This window comes from Salvelinus fontinalis, unplaced genomic scaffold (genome assembly GCF_029448725.1).
Source record: "Salvelinus fontinalis isolate EN_2023a unplaced genomic scaffold, ASM2944872v1 scaffold_0156, whole genome shotgun sequence".
Taxonomy (NCBI): domain Eukaryota; kingdom Metazoa; phylum Chordata; class Actinopteri; order Salmoniformes; family Salmonidae; genus Salvelinus; species Salvelinus fontinalis.
In genome coordinates this window covers 188,791-207,079 of record NW_026600365.1, presented here as the reverse complement: position 1 = coordinate 207,079, position 18,289 = coordinate 188,791, and the positions used below count along the sequence as shown (strand labels likewise).

The 18,289-nt window shown below is 48.7% G+C and overlaps 2 protein-coding genes across 6 annotated transcripts in view; both read left to right on the top strand.

Annotated features, from left to right (window-relative positions):
- Window positions 1-12,026, top strand: part of LOC129843737 (A disintegrin and metalloproteinase with thrombospondin motifs 17-like) — a 60,769-nt gene extending 48,743 nt beyond the window's left edge. Inside the window, exons 7-12 of the mRNA XM_055912319.1 lie at window positions 1,535-1,692; window positions 11,212-11,271; window positions 11,370-11,429; window positions 11,528-11,587; window positions 11,686-11,745; window positions 11,844-12,026. Coding sequence (XP_055768294.1) covers window positions 1,535-1,692; window positions 11,212-11,271; window positions 11,370-11,429; window positions 11,528-11,587; window positions 11,686-11,745; window positions 11,844-12,026 — 581 coding nt within the window. The remainder of the gene's footprint in view (window positions 1-1,534; window positions 1,693-11,211; window positions 11,272-11,369; window positions 11,430-11,527; window positions 11,588-11,685; window positions 11,746-11,843) is intronic.
- Window positions 11,646-18,289, top strand: part of LOC129843732 (A disintegrin and metalloproteinase with thrombospondin motifs 17-like) — a 34,923-nt gene continuing 28,279 nt past the window's right edge. For all 5 annotated transcript variants that reach the window (XR_008757872.1, XR_008757874.1, XR_008757871.1 and 2 more), the window contains exon 1: window positions 11,646-12,006. The gene's annotated coding sequence lies outside the window, so the exon portion shown is untranslated. The remainder of the gene's footprint in view (window positions 12,007-18,289) is intronic.

The window sequence follows — 18,289 nt, the reverse complement described above, 5'->3', positions numbered from 1 at the left end:
AATGACCATGGAACAGTGATGCTAATATTCTAATGATGACCATGGAACAGTGATGCTAATATTCTGATGATGACCATGAGACAGTGATGCAAATATTCTAATGCATTTTAATTTAAGTTGATTTAACGATGTGGTTAAACACATTTTGAAAGATCTGAAGTTGTTGTTTTGTGTATAGTTAATATTATGTTCCTGGGCAGTTTTATAGTAAGTGTTTTAATTATTTTCAGTTCCATGTAAATCTGTAAGTTCATAGACATGCAGTAAAACAACCGTGTTTAGAAAGAGTCCATTCACTGTGGTTTTTATTTTTCTGGAGCTCTCTCTGGTCGTCCTTCCAAAAGACTAATTAAAACAACATGCATTTGGAAAAACCTGGCTCAAACATTCAATTCTTATGGAATGTCTTACAGTACACCCCAACAGTCTCTCTGTCTCGCTCTCTCTCTCTTTATTCTCTCTCTCATTATTTTCTCGCTCTCTCTCTCCACCCTCGTTCTCTTTCTAATGCATTACCCAATAACCTTAAGTCAAGCATTGCATGTCCACAGGGGATAACTGTGGACATGTGGTGAGGTAGTCTGTTTGCTGGACTTCACAACCTCCACAGTCTCCACATCAAGGGACACTCTCTTAGTTGGAACCGACTGGGTCTCTGATGCTGTGCTGCTTTCCTGTGGTTCAGGCACTGCGAGAAGTAAAACCGCACTGACCGGGGTCGGCTATTTGGAAAGCAGCCCATTTGGGCATCAAAAGTCCTTTTCAGAGGGCCTCCCGGGTGGCGCAGTGGTCTAGGGTGCCCAGGCTCTGTCGCAGCTGGCCGCGACCGGGAGGTCCGTGGGGTGACGCACAATTGGGCTAGCGTTGGCCGGTAGGGATATCCTTGTCTCATCGCGCTCCAGTGACTCCTGTGGCGGGCCGGGCGCAGTGCGTGCTAGCCAAGGGGGCCAGGTGCACGGTGTTTCCTCCGACACATTGGTGCGGCTGGCTTCCGGGTTGGAGGCGCGCTGTGTTAAAGAAGCAGTGCGGCTTGGTTGTGTTGTGCTTCGGAGGACGCATGGCTTTCGACCTTCGTCTCTCCCGAGCCCGTACGGGAGTTGTAGCGATGAGACAAGATAGTAATTACTAGCGATTGGATACCACAAAAATTGGGGATAAAATTTATAAAAAATAAAAATAAAAAAAAAGTCCTTTTCAGAGAAGTGTGTGTTCACCTTGCCTGCCTGCTACATGTTCATTGTTTGTTTTCTCCTCTTTAAATTAAACATATATATGTTTTAGTGGAGAGACATGGTTTGAATTATGGGTTTGAATAAAGGTAATGATTTAAGGGGAACAGTCAGAGTGGGAATTGAACCCGACAACCTGCTTTTACAGTTTGAGCACACAATGCTATAAAGGTCTGGAGATGTTGGTGGAGACTGTGGTATGCTTACGTTCAATGGAAGTGATAGGGGCAAGTGATAGGGAACCATCTAACATCAAGTTGTCCTGAGCTTCCTCTTAAATTAATTCTACGTCCTGCTTGTTCCAGCAATGAAAGACTCTACTAAGAGGTCCATCAACAGCGACTGGAAGATCGAGCTTCCTGGAGAGTTCCAGCTGGCCGGCACTACAGTGCGCTACGTCCGGAGAGGACTCTGGGAGAAAATGTCCGCCAAGGGACCCACCAAGACCCTGCTGTATCTCATGGTAAACCTATCATGTAGAGAGAGATGGTGTGTGTGTGTGTGTGTGTGTGTGTGTGTTGGGGGGAGTGTGTGTGTGTGTGTGTGTGTGTGTGTGTGTGTGTGTGTGTGTGTGTGTGTGTGTGTGTGTGTGTGTGTGTGTGTGTGTGTGTGTGTGTGTGTGTGTGTGTGTGTGTGTGTGTGTGTGTGTGTGTGTGTGTATCCCTATCATGCAAATGCATGTTGAGCTGATGCATTTACCCTCCTCAGTGTACTCCACATGACAGAGATCAGAGAGGGACAGAGAGAGAGGAAGAGATAAAGAGCATGGAAATTGGGCTTCAAAGGGAGGACGTTTAAATGTAATCTTTATTTAACTAAGCAAGTCAGTTAAGAACAAATTCTTATTTCCAATGACAGCCTACCAGGGAACAATGGGTTAACTGCCTTGTTCAGGGGCAGAATTACATATTTTTACCTTGTCAGTTTGGGGATTTGATCCAGCAACCAGGTGGGTTATTGGTCCAACACTCTAGCCTCTAGGCTACCTGCCACCCCAAATGGCCCTCAGGAGGCATCATGTGATACAGATGTAGTATCTTAATTTGAGCCAGTTTGCTACAGTAGGGAAATATTCCTGCAGCAACAGGAAATGTCAGTTATTATGTGGATTATATACAAACATTTGTAGGGATTGATACATTTTTGGTAATGGAAAATTAAGTCTGAAATATCAAAGTGGAAATGTTCAAACTTCAGATGCACTTTTAAAACCTTAAATGCACTACAAGTTTTACATTTCATGATCAAATTAAGAATCATACCACAGGAGGTTGGTAGCACCTTAATTGGGGAGGATGGGCTCATGTCATTGGCTGGAGCGGAATAGGTGGAATGGTATCGAATACACCAAACACATGTTTTGATGGCATTCCATTCCCGCCGCTCCAGCCATTATTATGAGCCGACCTCCCCTCAGCAGCCTCCACTGGATCATACATCTTTACATCGCTGGCAGGGATTATAGAGAATGAATGAATGATCCCTCTCTCATTCTCTCTCCTCCATCTCTCTGTTTCTCTCTCTCTCTCTCTGTTTTTCTCTCTGTTTCTCTCTCTCTCTCTCTCTCTCTCAATTCAATTTTAAGGGCTTTACTGGCATGGGAAACATGTGTTTACATTGCCAAAGCAAGTGAAATAGATAATAAACAAAAGTGAAATAATCAATCAAAAATGAACAATAAACTTTACACTCACAAGTTTTAAAGGAATAGACACATTTCAAATGTCATATTATGGCTATGTACACTGTTATAATGATGTACAAATCGATAAAGTACAAAAGGGAAGATAAATAAACAAAAATGGATTGTATTTACAATGGTGTTTGTTCTTCACTGGTTGCCCTTTTCTTGTGGCAACAGGTCACAAATCTTGCTGCTGCGATGGCACACTGTGGTATTTCACCCAATAGATATGAGAGTTTATCAAATGTGATTTGTTTTGGAATTCTTTGTGGGTCTGTGTGATCTGAGGGAAATACAGTATGTCTCTCATATGGTCATACATTGGGCAGGAGGTCAGGAAGTGCAGCTCAGTTTCCACCTCATTTTTGTGGGCAGTGTGGACATAGCCTGTCTTCTCTTGAGAGCCAGGTCTGCCTATGGCGGCCTCTGCTAGGCCATGCTCACTGATTCTGTACATAGTCAAAGCTTTCCTTAATTTTCGGTCGGCCACGATGGTCATGTATTCTTCCACTGTGTATTCTCTGTTGAGGGCCAAAATATCATTCCAGTTTTTTGTTAATTATTTCCAATGTATCAAGTAATTATCTCTTGGTTTTCTCATGATTTGGTTGGGTCTAATTGTGTTTCTGTTGCTGTCCTGGGGTTCTGTGGGGTCTGTTTGTGAATAGAGCCCTAAGACCAGCTTGCTTTGGGGACTCTTCTCTAGGCTAATCTCTCTGTAGGTAATGGCTTTGTTTTGGAATGTTTGGGAATCACTTCCTTGTAAGTGGTTGTAGAATTTAACAGCTCTTTTCTGGATTTTGATAATAAGCGGGTATCGGCCTAATTTTTCTCTGTATGCATTATTTGGTGTTTTACCTACACAGAGGATGTTTTTGCAGAATTCTGCTTGCAGAGGCTCAATTTGGTGTTTGTCCCATTTTGTGAATTCTTGGTTGGTGAGTGAACCCCAGACCTCACAACCATAAAGGGCAATGGGTTCTATAACGGATTCAAATATTTTTTGCCAGATCGTATATGAAATGTTATGTTCCTTTTGATGGTATAGAATGCCCTTCTTGCCTTGTCTCAGATCGTTCACAGCTTTGTGGAAGTTACCTGTGGTGCTGATGTTTAGACCAAGGTAGGTATAGTTTGTTGGTGTGCTCTAGGGTAACGGTGTCTAGATGGAATTTGTATTTGTGGTCCTGGCAACTAGACCTTTTTTGTAACGCCGTTATTTTTGTCTTACTGAGATTGACTGTCAGGGCCCAGGTCTGTCAGAGCCCAGGTCTGACAGAATCTGAGCATAAGATCTAGGTGCTGCTGTAGGCCCTCCTTGGTTGGGGACAGAAGGACCAGACCATCAGCAAACAGTAAACATTTGACTTCAGATTCTAGTAAGGTGAGGCCGGGTTGTGCAGACTGTTCTAGTGCCCTCGCCAATTCATTAATATATCTTTTGAAGAGGGTGGGGCTCAAGCTACATCCCTGTCTCGCCCCATGGCCCTGTGGGAAGAAATGTTAGAGTTTTTTGCCAATTTTAACTGCACACTTTTGTTTGTGCGCATGGATTTTATAATGTCTCATGTTTTTCCCCCAACACCGCTTTCCATCAATTTGTAGCAGACCCTCATGCCAAATTGAGTCAAAAGTTTTTTTGAAATCAACAAAGCATGACAAGACTTTGCCTTTGTTTTTGTTTGTTTTTTGTTTGTTTGTCAATTAGGGTGTGCAGGGTGAATACGTGGTCTGTCGTAGGGTAATTTGGTATAAAGCCAATTTGACATTTGCTCAGTACGTTGTTTTCACTGATGAAATGTACAAGTCTTGTAACGGCAGTCCTCCTCCTCTTCATCTGAAGAGGAGGAGTATTGAGGGAACCAAGGCGCAGCGTAGTGAAATTACATATTTATTGAACAAAACACGAACTTGACTAAACTAACAAAAACAACAAACGGTGTAGACAGACCTAGACGACGTACTTACATAAAACAAGAAAAAACGCACGAATAGGAACATAGGCTACACAAACCGAACAAACCGTAAACAGTCCCGCGTGGTGTACAGACACAGACACGGAAGACAATCACCCACAACGAACACTGTGACAACTCCTACCTAAATATGACTCTTAATTAGAGGAACGCCAAACACCTGCCTCTAATTAAGAGCCATACCAGGCAACCCAAAACCAACACAGAAACAGAAAACATAGAATGCCCACCCAACCTCACGTCCTGACCAACTAACACACATAACAAACTAACAGAAATAGGTCAGGAACGTGACATAACCCCCCCCATAAGGTGCGAACACCGGGCGCACCAGCACAAAGTCTAGGGGAGGGTCTGGGTGGGCATCTGACCACGGTGGTGGCTCAGGCTCCGGGCGAGGTCCCCACCCCACCATAATCCATCCTAGCCTCCATCTCCTCCTAAAAATGTCCACCCTCATTTTACCCCCACAAAATCCCCTTAGTAACATCAATGACAGGGACAGCACCGGGACAGAGAGATAGATCAAGACCGAGGGATAGCACAAGACAGAGGGATAGATCAGAATAAAGAGGTAGATCAAGATAGAGAGGGAGATCATGATAGAGGGGCAACTCCGGACTGAAAGGCAGCTCCGGACAGAGAGACAGCTCTGGACTGAGGGGCAGTTCTGGGTATATATAGCCGTTTCTGGCTGAAGGGCAGCTCATGGCTGACTGACGAATCTGGACGCTCATGGCAGGCTGACGGCTCTCGACGCTCATGGCTGGCTGACGGCTATCGACGCTCATGGCTGGCTGACGGCTCTCGACGCTCATGGCTGGCTGACGGCTCTCGACGCTCATGGCTGGCTGACGGCTCTCGACGCTCATGGCTGGCTGACGGCTCTCGACGCTCATGGCTGGCTGGCGGCTCTCGACGCTCATGGCAGGCTGACGGCTCTCGACGCTCATGGCTGGCTGACGGCTCTCGACGCTCATGGCTGGCTGACGGCTCTAGATGCTCATGGCAGGCTGACGGCTCTCGACGCTCATGGCAGGCTGACAGCTCTGGACGCTCATGGCTGGCTGACGGCTCTCGACGCTCATGGCTGGCTGACGGCTCTCGACGCTCATGGCTGGCTGACGGCTCTCGACGCTCATGGCTGGCTGACGGCTCTCGACGCTCATGGCTGGCTGACGGCTCTTGACGCTCATGGCAGGCTGACGGCTCTCGACGCTCATGGCAGGCTGACGGCTCTCGACGCTCATGGCAGGCTGACGGCTCTCGACGCTCATGGCAGGCTGACGGCTCTGGACGCTCATGGCTCTCTGGCGGCTCTGGCTGCTCATGGCTCGCTGGCGGCTCTGGCAGATCCTGTCTGTCTGGCGGCTCTGGCAGATCCTGTCTGGTTGGCGGCTCTGGCAGATCCTGTCTGGTTGGCGGCTCTGGCAGATCCTGTCTGGTTGGCGGCTCTGGCAGATCCTGTCTGGTTGGCGGCTCTGGCAGATCCTGTCTGGTTGGCGGCTCTGGCAGATCCTGTCTGGTTGGCGGCTCTGGCAGATCCTGTCTGACGGACGGCTCTAGCGGCTCCTGTCTGGCGGGCGGCTCTAGCGGCTCCTGTCTGGCGGACGGCTCTGTAGGCTCATGGCAGACGGGCGGCTTTGCAGGCTCATGGCAGACGGGCGGCTTTGCAGGCTCATTGCAGACGGATGGCTCAGACGGCGCTGGGGAGACGGATGGCTCAGATGGCGCTGGGGAGACGGATGGCTCAGATGGCGCTGGGGAGACGGATGGCTCAGATGGCGCTGGGGAGACGGATGGCTCTGGCCGGATAAGGCGCACTGTAGACCTGGTGCGTAGTGCCGGAACTGGAGGCACCGGGCTAAGGACACGCACCTCCATACTAGTGCGGGGAGCAGGGACAGGGCACACTGGACTCTCAAAGCCCACTCTATACCTGGTGCGTGGTACCGGCACTGGTGACACCGGGCTGAGGGCAAGCACAACAGGATTAGTAGGGGGAGAAGAAACAGTGTGTACAGGGCTCTGGAGACGCACATGAGGCTTAGTGCGTGGTGCCGGAACTGGAGGCACCGAACTGGATACACGCACTACAGGGAGAGTGCGTGGAGGAGGAACTGGGCTCAGGAGACGCACTGGTAGCCTAGTGCGTAGTGTAGGCGCTGTAGGTACTAGGCTGGGGCGGGGAGGTGGCACCGGAAATACCGGACCGTGCAGGCGTACTGGCTCTCTTGAGCATTGAGCCTGCCCAACCTTACCTGGTTGAATGCTCCCGGTTGCCCGACCAGTGCGGGGAGGTGGAATAACCCGCACCGGGCTATGTAGGCGAACCGGGGAAACCATGCGTAAGGCAGGTGCCATGTATGCCGGCCCGAGGAGACGCACTGGAGACCAGACACGTTGAGCCGGCCTCATGACACCTGGCTCAATGCCCAATCTAGCCCTACCAGTGCGGGGAGGTGGAATAACCCGCACTGGGCTATGCACTCGTACAGGAGACACCGTGCGCTCTACTGCGTAACACGGCGCCTGCCCGTACTCCCGCTCTCCACGGTAAGCCTGGGAAGTGGGCGCAGGTCTCCTACCTGCCCTTGGCCCACTACCTCTTAGCCCCCCCCAATAATTTTTTGGGTGTTACTCAAGGGCTTTTTGGGCTTCCGTGCAAGACGCGTCCCCTCATAACTCCGGTTCCCTTCTCCGGTTGCCTCTGCTCTCCTCAGTGCCTCCAGCTGTTCCCATGGGAGGCGATCCCTACCAGCCAGGATCTCCTCCCATGTGTAGCAACCTTTTCCGTCCAATACATCGTCCCAAGTCCATTCCTCCTTCTTTTCCTGTCCCTTACTCCGTTTACTCCGCTGCTTGGTTCTGGATTTTTGGTGGGTGATTCTGTATCGGCAGTCCTCCTCCTCTTCATCTGAAGAGGAGGAGTATTGAGGGAACCAAGGCGCAGCGTAGTGAAATGACATATTTATTGAACAAAACACGAACTTGACTAAACTAACAAAAACAACAAACGGTGTAGACAGACCTAGACGACGTACTTACATAAAACAAGAAAAAACGCACGAATAGGAACATAGGCTACACAAACCGAACAAACCGTAAACAGTCCCGCGTGGTGTACAGACACAGACACGGAAGACAATCACCCACAACGAACACTGTGACAACGCCTACCTAAATATGACTCTTAATTTGAGGAACGCCAAACACCTGCCTCTAATTAAGAGCCATACCAGGCAACCCAAAACCAACACAGAAACAGAAAACATAGAATGCCCACCCAACCTCACGTCCTGACCAACTAACACACATAACAAACTAACAGAAATAGGTCAGGAACGTGACAAGTCTGCTGTTAAATATAATGCCGAGGATTTTCCCAAGGTTGCTGTTGACGCATATCCCACGGTAGTTATTCCAAATATTAGGGAAGATGCCAGAGCTGAGGATGATGTTAAAGAATTTAAGTATAGCCAATTGAAATTTGTGGTCTGTATATTGTCTGTATATTGTCCTGTTGTTCATTCAATGTAATTGGAGAATCCAATGGGTTCTGGTAGTCTTTAATAGCTGATTCTAAGATTTGTAATTGATCATGTATATGTTTTGCTGTTTGTTCTTTGTTATGGAGCCAAAAAGATTAGAGAAGTGGTTGATCCATACATCTCCATTTTGTATAGATAACTCTTTGTGTTGTTGTTTGTTTAGTTAGTGTGTTCCAATTTCCCCAGAAGTGGTTAGAGTCTATGGATTCTTCAATTACTTCAATTAAGCTGATTTCTGATGTGCTGTTCCTTCTTCCGTAGTGTATTTCTGTATTGTTTTAGTGATTCACCATAGTGAAGGCATAGACTCAGGTTTTCTTGGTCTCTATGTTTTTGGTTAGATAGGTTTCTCAATTTCTTTCTTAGGGTTTTGCATTCTTCATCCAACCATTTGTTATTTTTGTTAATTTTCTTAGGTTGTCTGCTTGAAATTTTGAGATTTGATAGGGAAGCTGAAAGGTCAAATATACTGTTTAGGCTTTCTACTGCCAAGTTTACACCTTCACTATTACAGTGAAATGTTTTGTCTAGGAAGTTGTCTAAAAGGGATTGAATTTGTTGTTGCCTAATTGTTTTTTGGGAGGTTTCAACACTACTTTCTTTCAATCTTCCTTTGGCTTTGATGCCTCATGATTGAGTATTGCTTTGTTCAAGTAGACTGATTTTGCTGTGATGTGATAGGGATGTTAGTGGGCTGACTGTGAACGCTTTGAGAGACTCCGTGTTGAGGTCAGTAATAAAGTAATCTACACTACTACTGCCAAGGGATGAGCTGTAGGTGTACCTACCATAGGAGTCACCACGAAGCCTACCAATGACTATATTACAGACCCAGTGTGTTTCAGAGCTGTAGGTGTACCTACCATAGGAGTCACCACGAAGCCTACCAATGACTATATTACAGACCCAGTGTGTTACAGAGCTGTAGGTGTACCTACCATAGGAGTCGCCACGAAGCCTACCAATGACTATATTACAGACCCAGTGTGTTACAGAGCTGTAGGTGTACCTACCATAGGAGTCGCCACGAAGCCTACCAATGACTATATTACAGACCCAGTGTGTTACAGAGCTGTAGGTGTACCTACCATAGGAGTCACCACGAAGCCTACCAATGACTATATTACAGACCCAGTGTGTTACAGAGCTGCAGGAGTTGGACCCGTTGTGTTGGTTGTTTTGTCATAGTTGTGTCTAGGGGAGCATATTTGGGAGGAAATACTATCAGCTCCAGGTGGGTTTTTGTCCCCCTATGTGCTGAGGGTGTCAGGTTCTTGTCCAGTTCTGGCATTTAGATCGCCACAGACTAGTACATGTCCCTGGGCCTGGAAATAGTTGATCTCCCCCTCTAGGATGGAGAAACTTTCATCGTTAAAGTATGGGGATTCTATTGGGGGGATATAGATAGCACACATGAGGAAATTTTTCTGTGTTGAGATAATTTCCTTATTAATTTATAGCCGTATGTAAAATGTTCCTGTTTTGACTAATTTAATAGAGTGGGTTAGGTCTGCTCTATACCAAATTAGCATACCTCCTGAGTCTCTTCCCTGTTTCACACCTGGTAGTTTGGTGGATGGGACTACCAGCTCTCTGTAACCTGGAGGGCAACCAGTGGGTCTGTCTCCTCTATACCATGTTTCTTGTAGGATGACAATGTCTGTATTTCCAATTTCTTTGATGAAGTCTAGGTTCCTGCGCATTAGGCCAAAGGCAGATAACCTTAGACCTTGTATATTCCAGGATGAGATAGTGAAAGCTTTGTGTTCCATAGTGTCTAGTGTTGCTTTCAATGGATTTAGGCCCGAACCGTTACAGTAGGTGTGAGCAGAGCATGTTGAGCATCTGATAATACCTCTTAGGTCGTGGGATGGGGCTTGGGCAGGTGTATTCGTGGGGGTTGGGCCTGTTGCTCTGCTCAAGGCCTGGGCATATGTGTGGCAGTCATGTTGAGGTCCTTGCTGTGTGGGGGGCATAGGTCTGATCTGGGGGGGCCTATATACTGTAGGGTGTGGCCAGGCTTTGTTTGTGGCTGGTGATGCTGTGGTCTGGGTGTAGGTCCTCTTGGCGTGGGTTCTCTCAGTGCAGGTCCTTTGGGAGGGGGTCTTGCAGGTCTGGGATGGTGTCTTGCTGGTCTGGGCGGGGTGTCCGTTGCTCTGTTGCTTCTGTTTGAGGTTCTGGGGCTGCGGTTGAGGGTAACATCCTTCAGGGTCCTAGCAAAAGTTGGGATTGCTGCCTTGTAGAGTCTCTCTCTCCTTCCTTTACAAAGTATTTCAGGATGAGTGGGGCCTTGGGGGAGGCTGTATGTTCTGCTAGAGAGGGCAGGTTAAATGTACGTCTGTAATGTGGATCTGGATTGTGCATTGTACTGTTATTGTGGTTGTGCTAAGGTTTGGTGCTATCGTTTTAGGAGGGTGGGGGTAATAAGGTGTTTTTAAGTTCATGAGGATGGCTCGTTAAAGAAAACAAGTCTCTTTCCTTCCTCTCTCTCAATTCAATTCAAGGGGCTTTATTGGCATGGGAAACATGTTTACATTGGCAAAGCAACTGAAAAAAAATTACAGTAATCATTACACTCACAAAAGTTCCAAAATAATAAAGACATTTTAAATGTCATATGATGTCTTTATATTATGTCTCTCTCCTCACTCACTCACTGTGTCTCTGAGCATGACCCAGTCTCTCAGCCCATCTCTATGGTATACACTATCGGGACATTGTGTCTGAACATAACAAGCCAATGTTTCTAAACATAACTCCGTCTCCCCTAGGTGCTGTTGTTCCATGACCAGACCTACGGGATACACTATGAGTACACAGTGTCTCTGAACGTAACTCCGTCTCCCCTAGGTGCTGTTGTTCCATGACCAGACCTACGGGATACACTATGAGTTCACAGTGTCTCTGAACGTAACTCTGTCTCCCCTAGGTGCTGTTGTTCCATGACAAGACCTACGGGATACACTGTGAGTACACAGTGTCTCTGAACGTATCTCTGTCTCCCCTAGGTGCTGTTGTTCCATGACCAGACCTACGGGATACACTATGAGTACACAGTGTCTCTGAACGTAACTCCGTCTCCCCTAGGTGCTGCTGTTCCATGACCAGACCTACGGGATACACTATGAGTACACAGTGTCTCTGAACGTAACTCCGTCTCCCCTAGGTGCTGTTGTTCCATGACCAGACCTACGGGATACACTATGAGTACACAGTGTCTCTGAACGTAACTCTGTCTCCCCTAGGTGCTGTTGTTCCATGACCAGACCTACGGGATACATTATGAGTACACAGTGTCTCTGAACGTAACTCCGTCTCCCCTAGGTGCTGTTGTTCCATGACCAGACCTACGGGATACACTATAAGTACACAGTGTCTCTGAACGTAACTCCGTCTCCCCTAGGTGCTGTTGTTCCATGACCAGACCTACGGGATACACTATGAGTACACAGTGTCTCTGAACGTAACTGAACGTGATGATGTCAGTGAGGAGCAGAGAGCACCAGAGCACCTCTACCTTTGGACACACAGCTCCTGGCAAGACTGCAATGTACAGTGTGGAGGAGGTATGACTCACACACACTGACACACATCCCAAGGAGAGTCTTGGCAGGGTTTTTGATAGCTGTTGACCTTGGGTTCATGCATAGTGACTTTCAGCCACCCCCTCCAGTTCCCCCCCACCCCCCTTCAGTTCCCTTCCACCGCTGCTGCTGCTGTCCAGTGGGGTTGCATGTTAGATATGGGTCTCTAATCTTGACTGTGGAGCGTCACGTCTGTGCTCCATGCTGATGCACTAATCTGGGGCTGGTTGCCCAGCGCTGAGGGTTCGCCAGGACCAGGGCTCCACAACAAACATCAAACACAGCCTGGCTGGATGGCTGCCTGGGGCAACGAGGGATGGGGAGAGGGCAGATGGGCTGTTGCTCTCACACACTCACATGAGCGAACACACATATATACTGTTGAGGCTAGTGAGGTTGGGTTAGTGGGTTACACCTGGTTGGTGAGGCTGGAGCCATTCGGCTGGGACTGAGGTAGAGAGGGTTGATGCTTGGAGGCTGGGCTTAGAGGCCGTGTCGGAGGGTTAGTTGGATTGATTGTTGGGACTGAGGTAGAGAGGGTTGATGCTTGGAGGCTGGGCTTAGAGGCCGTGTCGGAGGGTTAGTTGGATTGATTGTTGGGACTGAGGTAGAGAGGGTTGGTGCTTGGAGGCTGGGCTTAGAGGCCGTGTCGGAGGGTTAGTTGGATTGATTGTTGGGACTGAGGTAGAGAGGGTTGATGCTTGGAGGCTGGGCTTAGAGGCCGTGTCAGAGGGTTAGTTGGATTGATTGTTGGGACTGAGGTAGAGAGGGTTGGTGCTTGGAGGCTGGGGTTAGAGGCTGTGTCTGAGGGTTAGTTGGATAGATTGTTGGGACTGAGGTAGTGCGATGGGGCTTGGAGGCTGGGGTTAGAGGCTGTGTCGGAGGGTTAGTTGGATAGATTGTTGGGACTGAGGTAAAGAGGGTTGGGGCTTGGAGGCTGGGCTTAGAGGCTGTGTCGGAGGGTTAGTTGGATTGATTGTTGGGACTGAGGTTGAGAGGGTTGGGGCTTGGAGGCTGGTGTTAGAGGCTGTGTCGCAGGGTTAGTTGGATAGATTGTTGGGACTAAGGTAGTGGGATGGGGCTTGGAGGCTGAGGTTCAAGGCTGTGTCGGAGGGTTAGTTGGATAGATTGTTGGGACTGAGGTAGAGAGGGTTGGGGCTTGGAGGCTGGGGTTAGAGACTTTGTCTGAGGGTTAGTTGGATAGATTGTTGGGACTAAGGTAGTGGGATGGGGCTTGGAGGCTGGGGTTAAAGGCTGTGTCGGAGGGTTAGTTGGATAGATTGTTGGGACTGAGGTAGAGAGGGTTGGGGCTTGGAGGCTGGGGTTAGAGACTGTGTCTGAGGGTTAGTTGGATAGATTGTTGGGACTGAGGTAGAGAGGGTTGGGGCTTGGAGGCTGGGCTTAGAGGCTGTGTCGGAGGGTTAGTTGGATAGATTGTTGGGACTGAGGTAGTGGGATGGGGCTTGGAGGCTGGGCTTAGAGGCTGTGTCGGAGGGTTAGTTGGATAGATTGTTGGGACTGAGGTAGTGGGATGGGGCTTGGAGGCTGGGGATATAGTCTGTGTCTGAGGGTTAGTTGGATAGATTGTTGGGACTGAGATAGTGGGATGGGGCTTGGAGGCTGGGGTTAGAGGCTGTGTCGGAGGGTTAGTTGGATAGATTGTGTGGACTGAGGTAGGGGGATGGGGCTTGGAGGCTGGGGTTAGAGACTGTGCCGGAGGGTTAGTTGGATAGATTGTGTGGACTGAGGTAGTGGGATGGGGCTTGGAGGCTGGGGTTAGAGTCTGTGTCGGAGGGTTAGTTGGATAGATTGTTGGGACTGAGGTAGAGAGGGTTGGGGCTTGGAGGCTGGGCTTAGAGGCTGTGTCGGAGGGTTAGTTGAATAGATTGTTGGGACTGAGGTAGTGGGATGGGGCTTGGAGGCTGGGGTTAAAGGCTGTGTCGGAGGGTTAGTTGGATAGATTATTGGGACTGAGGTAGAGAGGGTTTGTGCTTGGAGGCTGGGCTTAGAGGCCGTGTCGGAGGGTTAGTTGGATAGATTGTTGGGACTGAGGTAGTGGGATGGGGCTTGGAGGCTGGGCTTAGAGGCTGTGTCGGAGGGTTAGTTGGACAGACCGTTGAGACTGAGGTAGTGGGTTGGGTCTTGGAGGCTGGGCTTAGAGGCTGTGTCGGAGGGTTAGTTGGATAGATTGTTGGGACTGAGGTAGGGGATGGGGCTTGGAGGCTGGGGTTAGAGGCTGTGTCGGAGGGTTAGTTGGACAGACCGTTGGGACTGAGGTAGTGGGTTGGGTCTTGGAGGCTGGGCTTAGAGGCTGTGTCGGAGGGTTAGTTGGATAGATTGTTGGGACTGAGGTAGTGGGATGGGGCTTGGAGGCTGGGGATTTAGTCTGTGTCTGAGGGTTAGTTGGATAGATTGTGTGGACTGAGGTAGGGGGATGGGGCTTGGAGGCTGGGGTTAGAGGCTGTGTCGGAGGGTTAGTTGGATAGATTGTTGGGACTAAGGTAGTGGGATGGGGCTTGGAGGCTGGGGTTAGAGGCTGTGTCGGAGGGTTAGTTGGATAGATTGTTGGGACTGAGGTAGTGGGATGGGGCTTGGAGGCTGGCGTTAGAGGCTGTGTCGGAGGGTTAGTTGGATAGATTGTTGGGACTGAGGTAGTGGGATGGGGCTTGGAGGCTGGGCTTAGAGGCTGTGTCGGAGGGTTAGTTGGACAGACCGTTGGGACTGAGGTAGTGGGTTGGGTCTTGGAGGCTGGGCTTAGAGGCTGTGTCGGAGGGTTAGTTGGATAGATTGTTGGGACTGAGGTAGGGGGATGGGGCTTGGAGGCTGGGGTTAGAGGCTGTGTCGGAGGGTTAGTTGGACAGACCGTTGGGACTGAGGTAGTGGGTTGGGTCTTGGAGGCTGGGCTTAGAGGCTGTGTCGGAGGGTTAGTTGGATAGATTGTTGGGACTGAGGTAGTGGGATGGGGCTTGGAGGCTGGGGATTTAGTCTGTGTCTGAGGGTTAGTTGGATAGATTGTGTGGACTGAGGTAGGGGGATGGGGCTTGGAGGCTGGGGTTAGAGGCTGTGTCGGAGGGTTAGTTGGATAGATTGTTGGGACTGAGGTAGAGAGGGTTGGTGCTTGGAGGCTGGGGTTAGAGGCTGTGTCGGAGGGTTAGTTGGACAGATTGTTGGGACTGAGGTAGTGGGATGGGGCTTGGAGGCTGGGGATTTAGTCTGTGTCTGAGGGTTAGTTGGATAGATTGTGTGGACTGAGGTAGGGGGATGGGGCTTGGAGGCTGGGGTTAGAGGCTGTGTCGGAGGGTTAGTTGGATAGATTGTTGGGACTAAGGTAGTGGGATGGGGCTTGGAGGCTGGGGTTAGAGGCTGTGTCAGAGGGTTAGTTGGATAGATTGTTGGGACTGAGGTAGTGGGATGGGGCTTGGAGGCTGGGGTTAGAGGCTGTGTCGGAGGGTTAGTTGGATAGATTGTTGGGACTGAGGTAGGGGGATGGGGCTTGGAGGCTGGGGTTAGAGGCTGTGTCGGAGGGTTAGTTGGACAGACCGTTGGGACTGAGGTAGTGGGTTGGGTCTTGGAGGCTGGGCTTAGAGGCTGTGTCGGAGGGTTAGTTGGATAGATTGTTGGGACTGAGGTAGTGGGATGGGGCTTGGAGGCTGGGGATTTAGTCTGTGTCAGAGGGTTAGTTGGATAGATTGTGTGGACTGAGGTAGGGGGATGGGGCTTGGAGGCTGGGGTTAGAGGCTGTGTCGGAGGGTTAGTTGGATAGATTGTTGGGACTGAGGTAGAGAGGGTTGGTGCTTGGAGGCTGGGGTTAGAGGCTGTGTCGGAGGGTTAGTTGGACAGATTGTTGGGACTGAGGTAGAGAGGGTTGGAGTGGAGGCTGGGGTTAGAGGCTGTGTCTGAGGGTTAGTTGGATAGATTGTTGGGACTGAGGTAGAGAGGGTTGGGGCTTGGAGGCTGGGGTTAGAGGCTGTGTCGGAGGGTTAGTTGGATAGATTGTTGGGACTGAGGTAGTGGGATGGGGCTTGGAGGCTGGGGTTAGAGGCTGTGTCGCAGGGTTAGTTGGATAGATTATCAGTAGGTTGTACTTCAATGTGCTTTTGCACTCATCTCAACACTATTACATCAATTACATGATTTTTTAAAGGTTGATTACTTTGTAAAACTATTTAGTTTTATGAACTGAAGTAACTCTCGAAGCAAGTCTGGTCATAATTAGAGTGAAAACAGCACCATCACATCAGCGGTTTTATCGCTGTCCACTGACTGATTAGCTATAATACGTTGTTCAGTCTGAATCATCGGTAACATATGTCATTTAGCTGTGATAGGAGTTTCAACCTTGACTGATGAGAGGGTCTGTGCTGGTTTAGGTTACAACTTTCGTTTGTTTGTCTGTTCACTCGTTTGGAGTGCTTTAACAATATCAAGGGTGAAGCTTATTGTATCCAGCTAGTGGTTGGCTTATTGTATCCAGCTAGTGGTTGGCTTATTGTATCCAGCTAGTGGTTGGCTTATTGTAGCCAGCTAGTGGTTGGCTTATTGTATCCAGCTAGTGGTTGGCTTATTGTATCCAGCTAGTGGTTGGCTTATTGTAGCCAGCTAGTGGTTGGCTTATTGTATCCAGCTAGTGGTTGGCTTATTGTATCCAGCTAGTGGTTGGCTTATTGTATCCAGCTAGTGGTTGGCTTATTGTAGCCAGCTAGTGGTTGGCTTATTGTATCCAGCTAGGGGTTGGCTTATTGTATCCAGCTAGTGGTTGGCTTATTGTAGCCAACTGTTGGTTAGTTTGTTGTAGCCAGCTAACAGTTAGGTTGTTGTAGCCAGCTTGCTGTTAAATTATTGTAGTCAGCTAGTGGTGAGTTTGTTGTTGCCAGCTAGTGGCTAGTTTGTTGTAGCCAGCTAGAAGTTAGTTTGTTATAGCCAGCTAGTGGTTAGTTTTTGTAGCCAGCTAGCAGTTAGTTTGTTGTAGCAAACAACAACTGAGCCACTGGGGACCCTGTACCCCTGCAAACACCATGCACTACCAACTGAGTCACTGGGGACGCTATTCCCCTGCAAACACCATGCACTACCAACTAAGTCACTGGGGACGCTATTCCCCTGCAAACACCATGCACTACCAACTAAGTCACTGGGGACGCTATTCCCCTGCAAACACCATGCACTACCAACTAAGTCACTGGGGACCCTATTCCCCAGCAAACACCATGCACTACCAACTGAGCCACTGGGGACGCTATACCCCTGCAAACACCATGCACTATCAACTGAGTCACTGGGGACCCTGTACCCCTGCAAACACCATGCACTACCAACTGAGTCACTGGGGACCCTGTACCCCTGCAAACACCATGCACTACCAACTGAGTCACTGGGGACCCTGTACCCCTGCAAACACCATGCACTATCAACTGAGTCACTGGGGACCCTGTACCCCTGCAAACACCATGCACTACCAACTGAGCCACTGGGGACCCTGTACCCCTGCAAACACCATGCACTACCAACTGAGTCACTGGGGACCCTGTACCCCTGGCAAATATTATGTGCGTAAACCTATTTAGCATAGAGTTCTACTTGAGATTTTGTTGCCCACTTTTGGAGAGATTCAAATATGAGGAAAACATGAAGTCCTCATAGGAGAGTTCGCGTCTCACTGTGTGTGTGGAACAAATCTCTGTTTCCTTGGTAACCAGAATTCATTATTACTCTTCTAGTATCTTTCAGCTATTAGAGTAAATATTATGAGTCGTTTTCCCTCCAAATGAATTCTGCCAACACACTGTCGCTCTGAGAAGAACACTAAGGGATGGGGTCGGGGTTGGCATAACCGTCAGGGAGCCTGTACACAGTGTTCATAAAACATTTCCCATCACAGGATTTTGGGACGATGTAGGAACATGAAACCTGTGACATAAATATTCTGGTGGGAAGCTAGATTTAGTCATTTCTGAGCCATATAGTAGAAAGCCATGAGCACATAACGCAATATAACACAAACACACTAGTCCTTATATACTGTAGTGCACTTAACACAATATAACACAAACACACTAGTCCTTATATACTGTAGTACACTTAACACAATATAACACAAACACACTAGTCCTTATATACTGTAGTACACTTAACACAATATAACACAAACACACTAGCCCTTATATACTGTAGTACACTTAACACAATATAACACAAACACACTAGTCCTTATATAGCGCACAACTTCTGACCAGAGGGAGGGAGAAAGGATGGATTTTCATAAAGT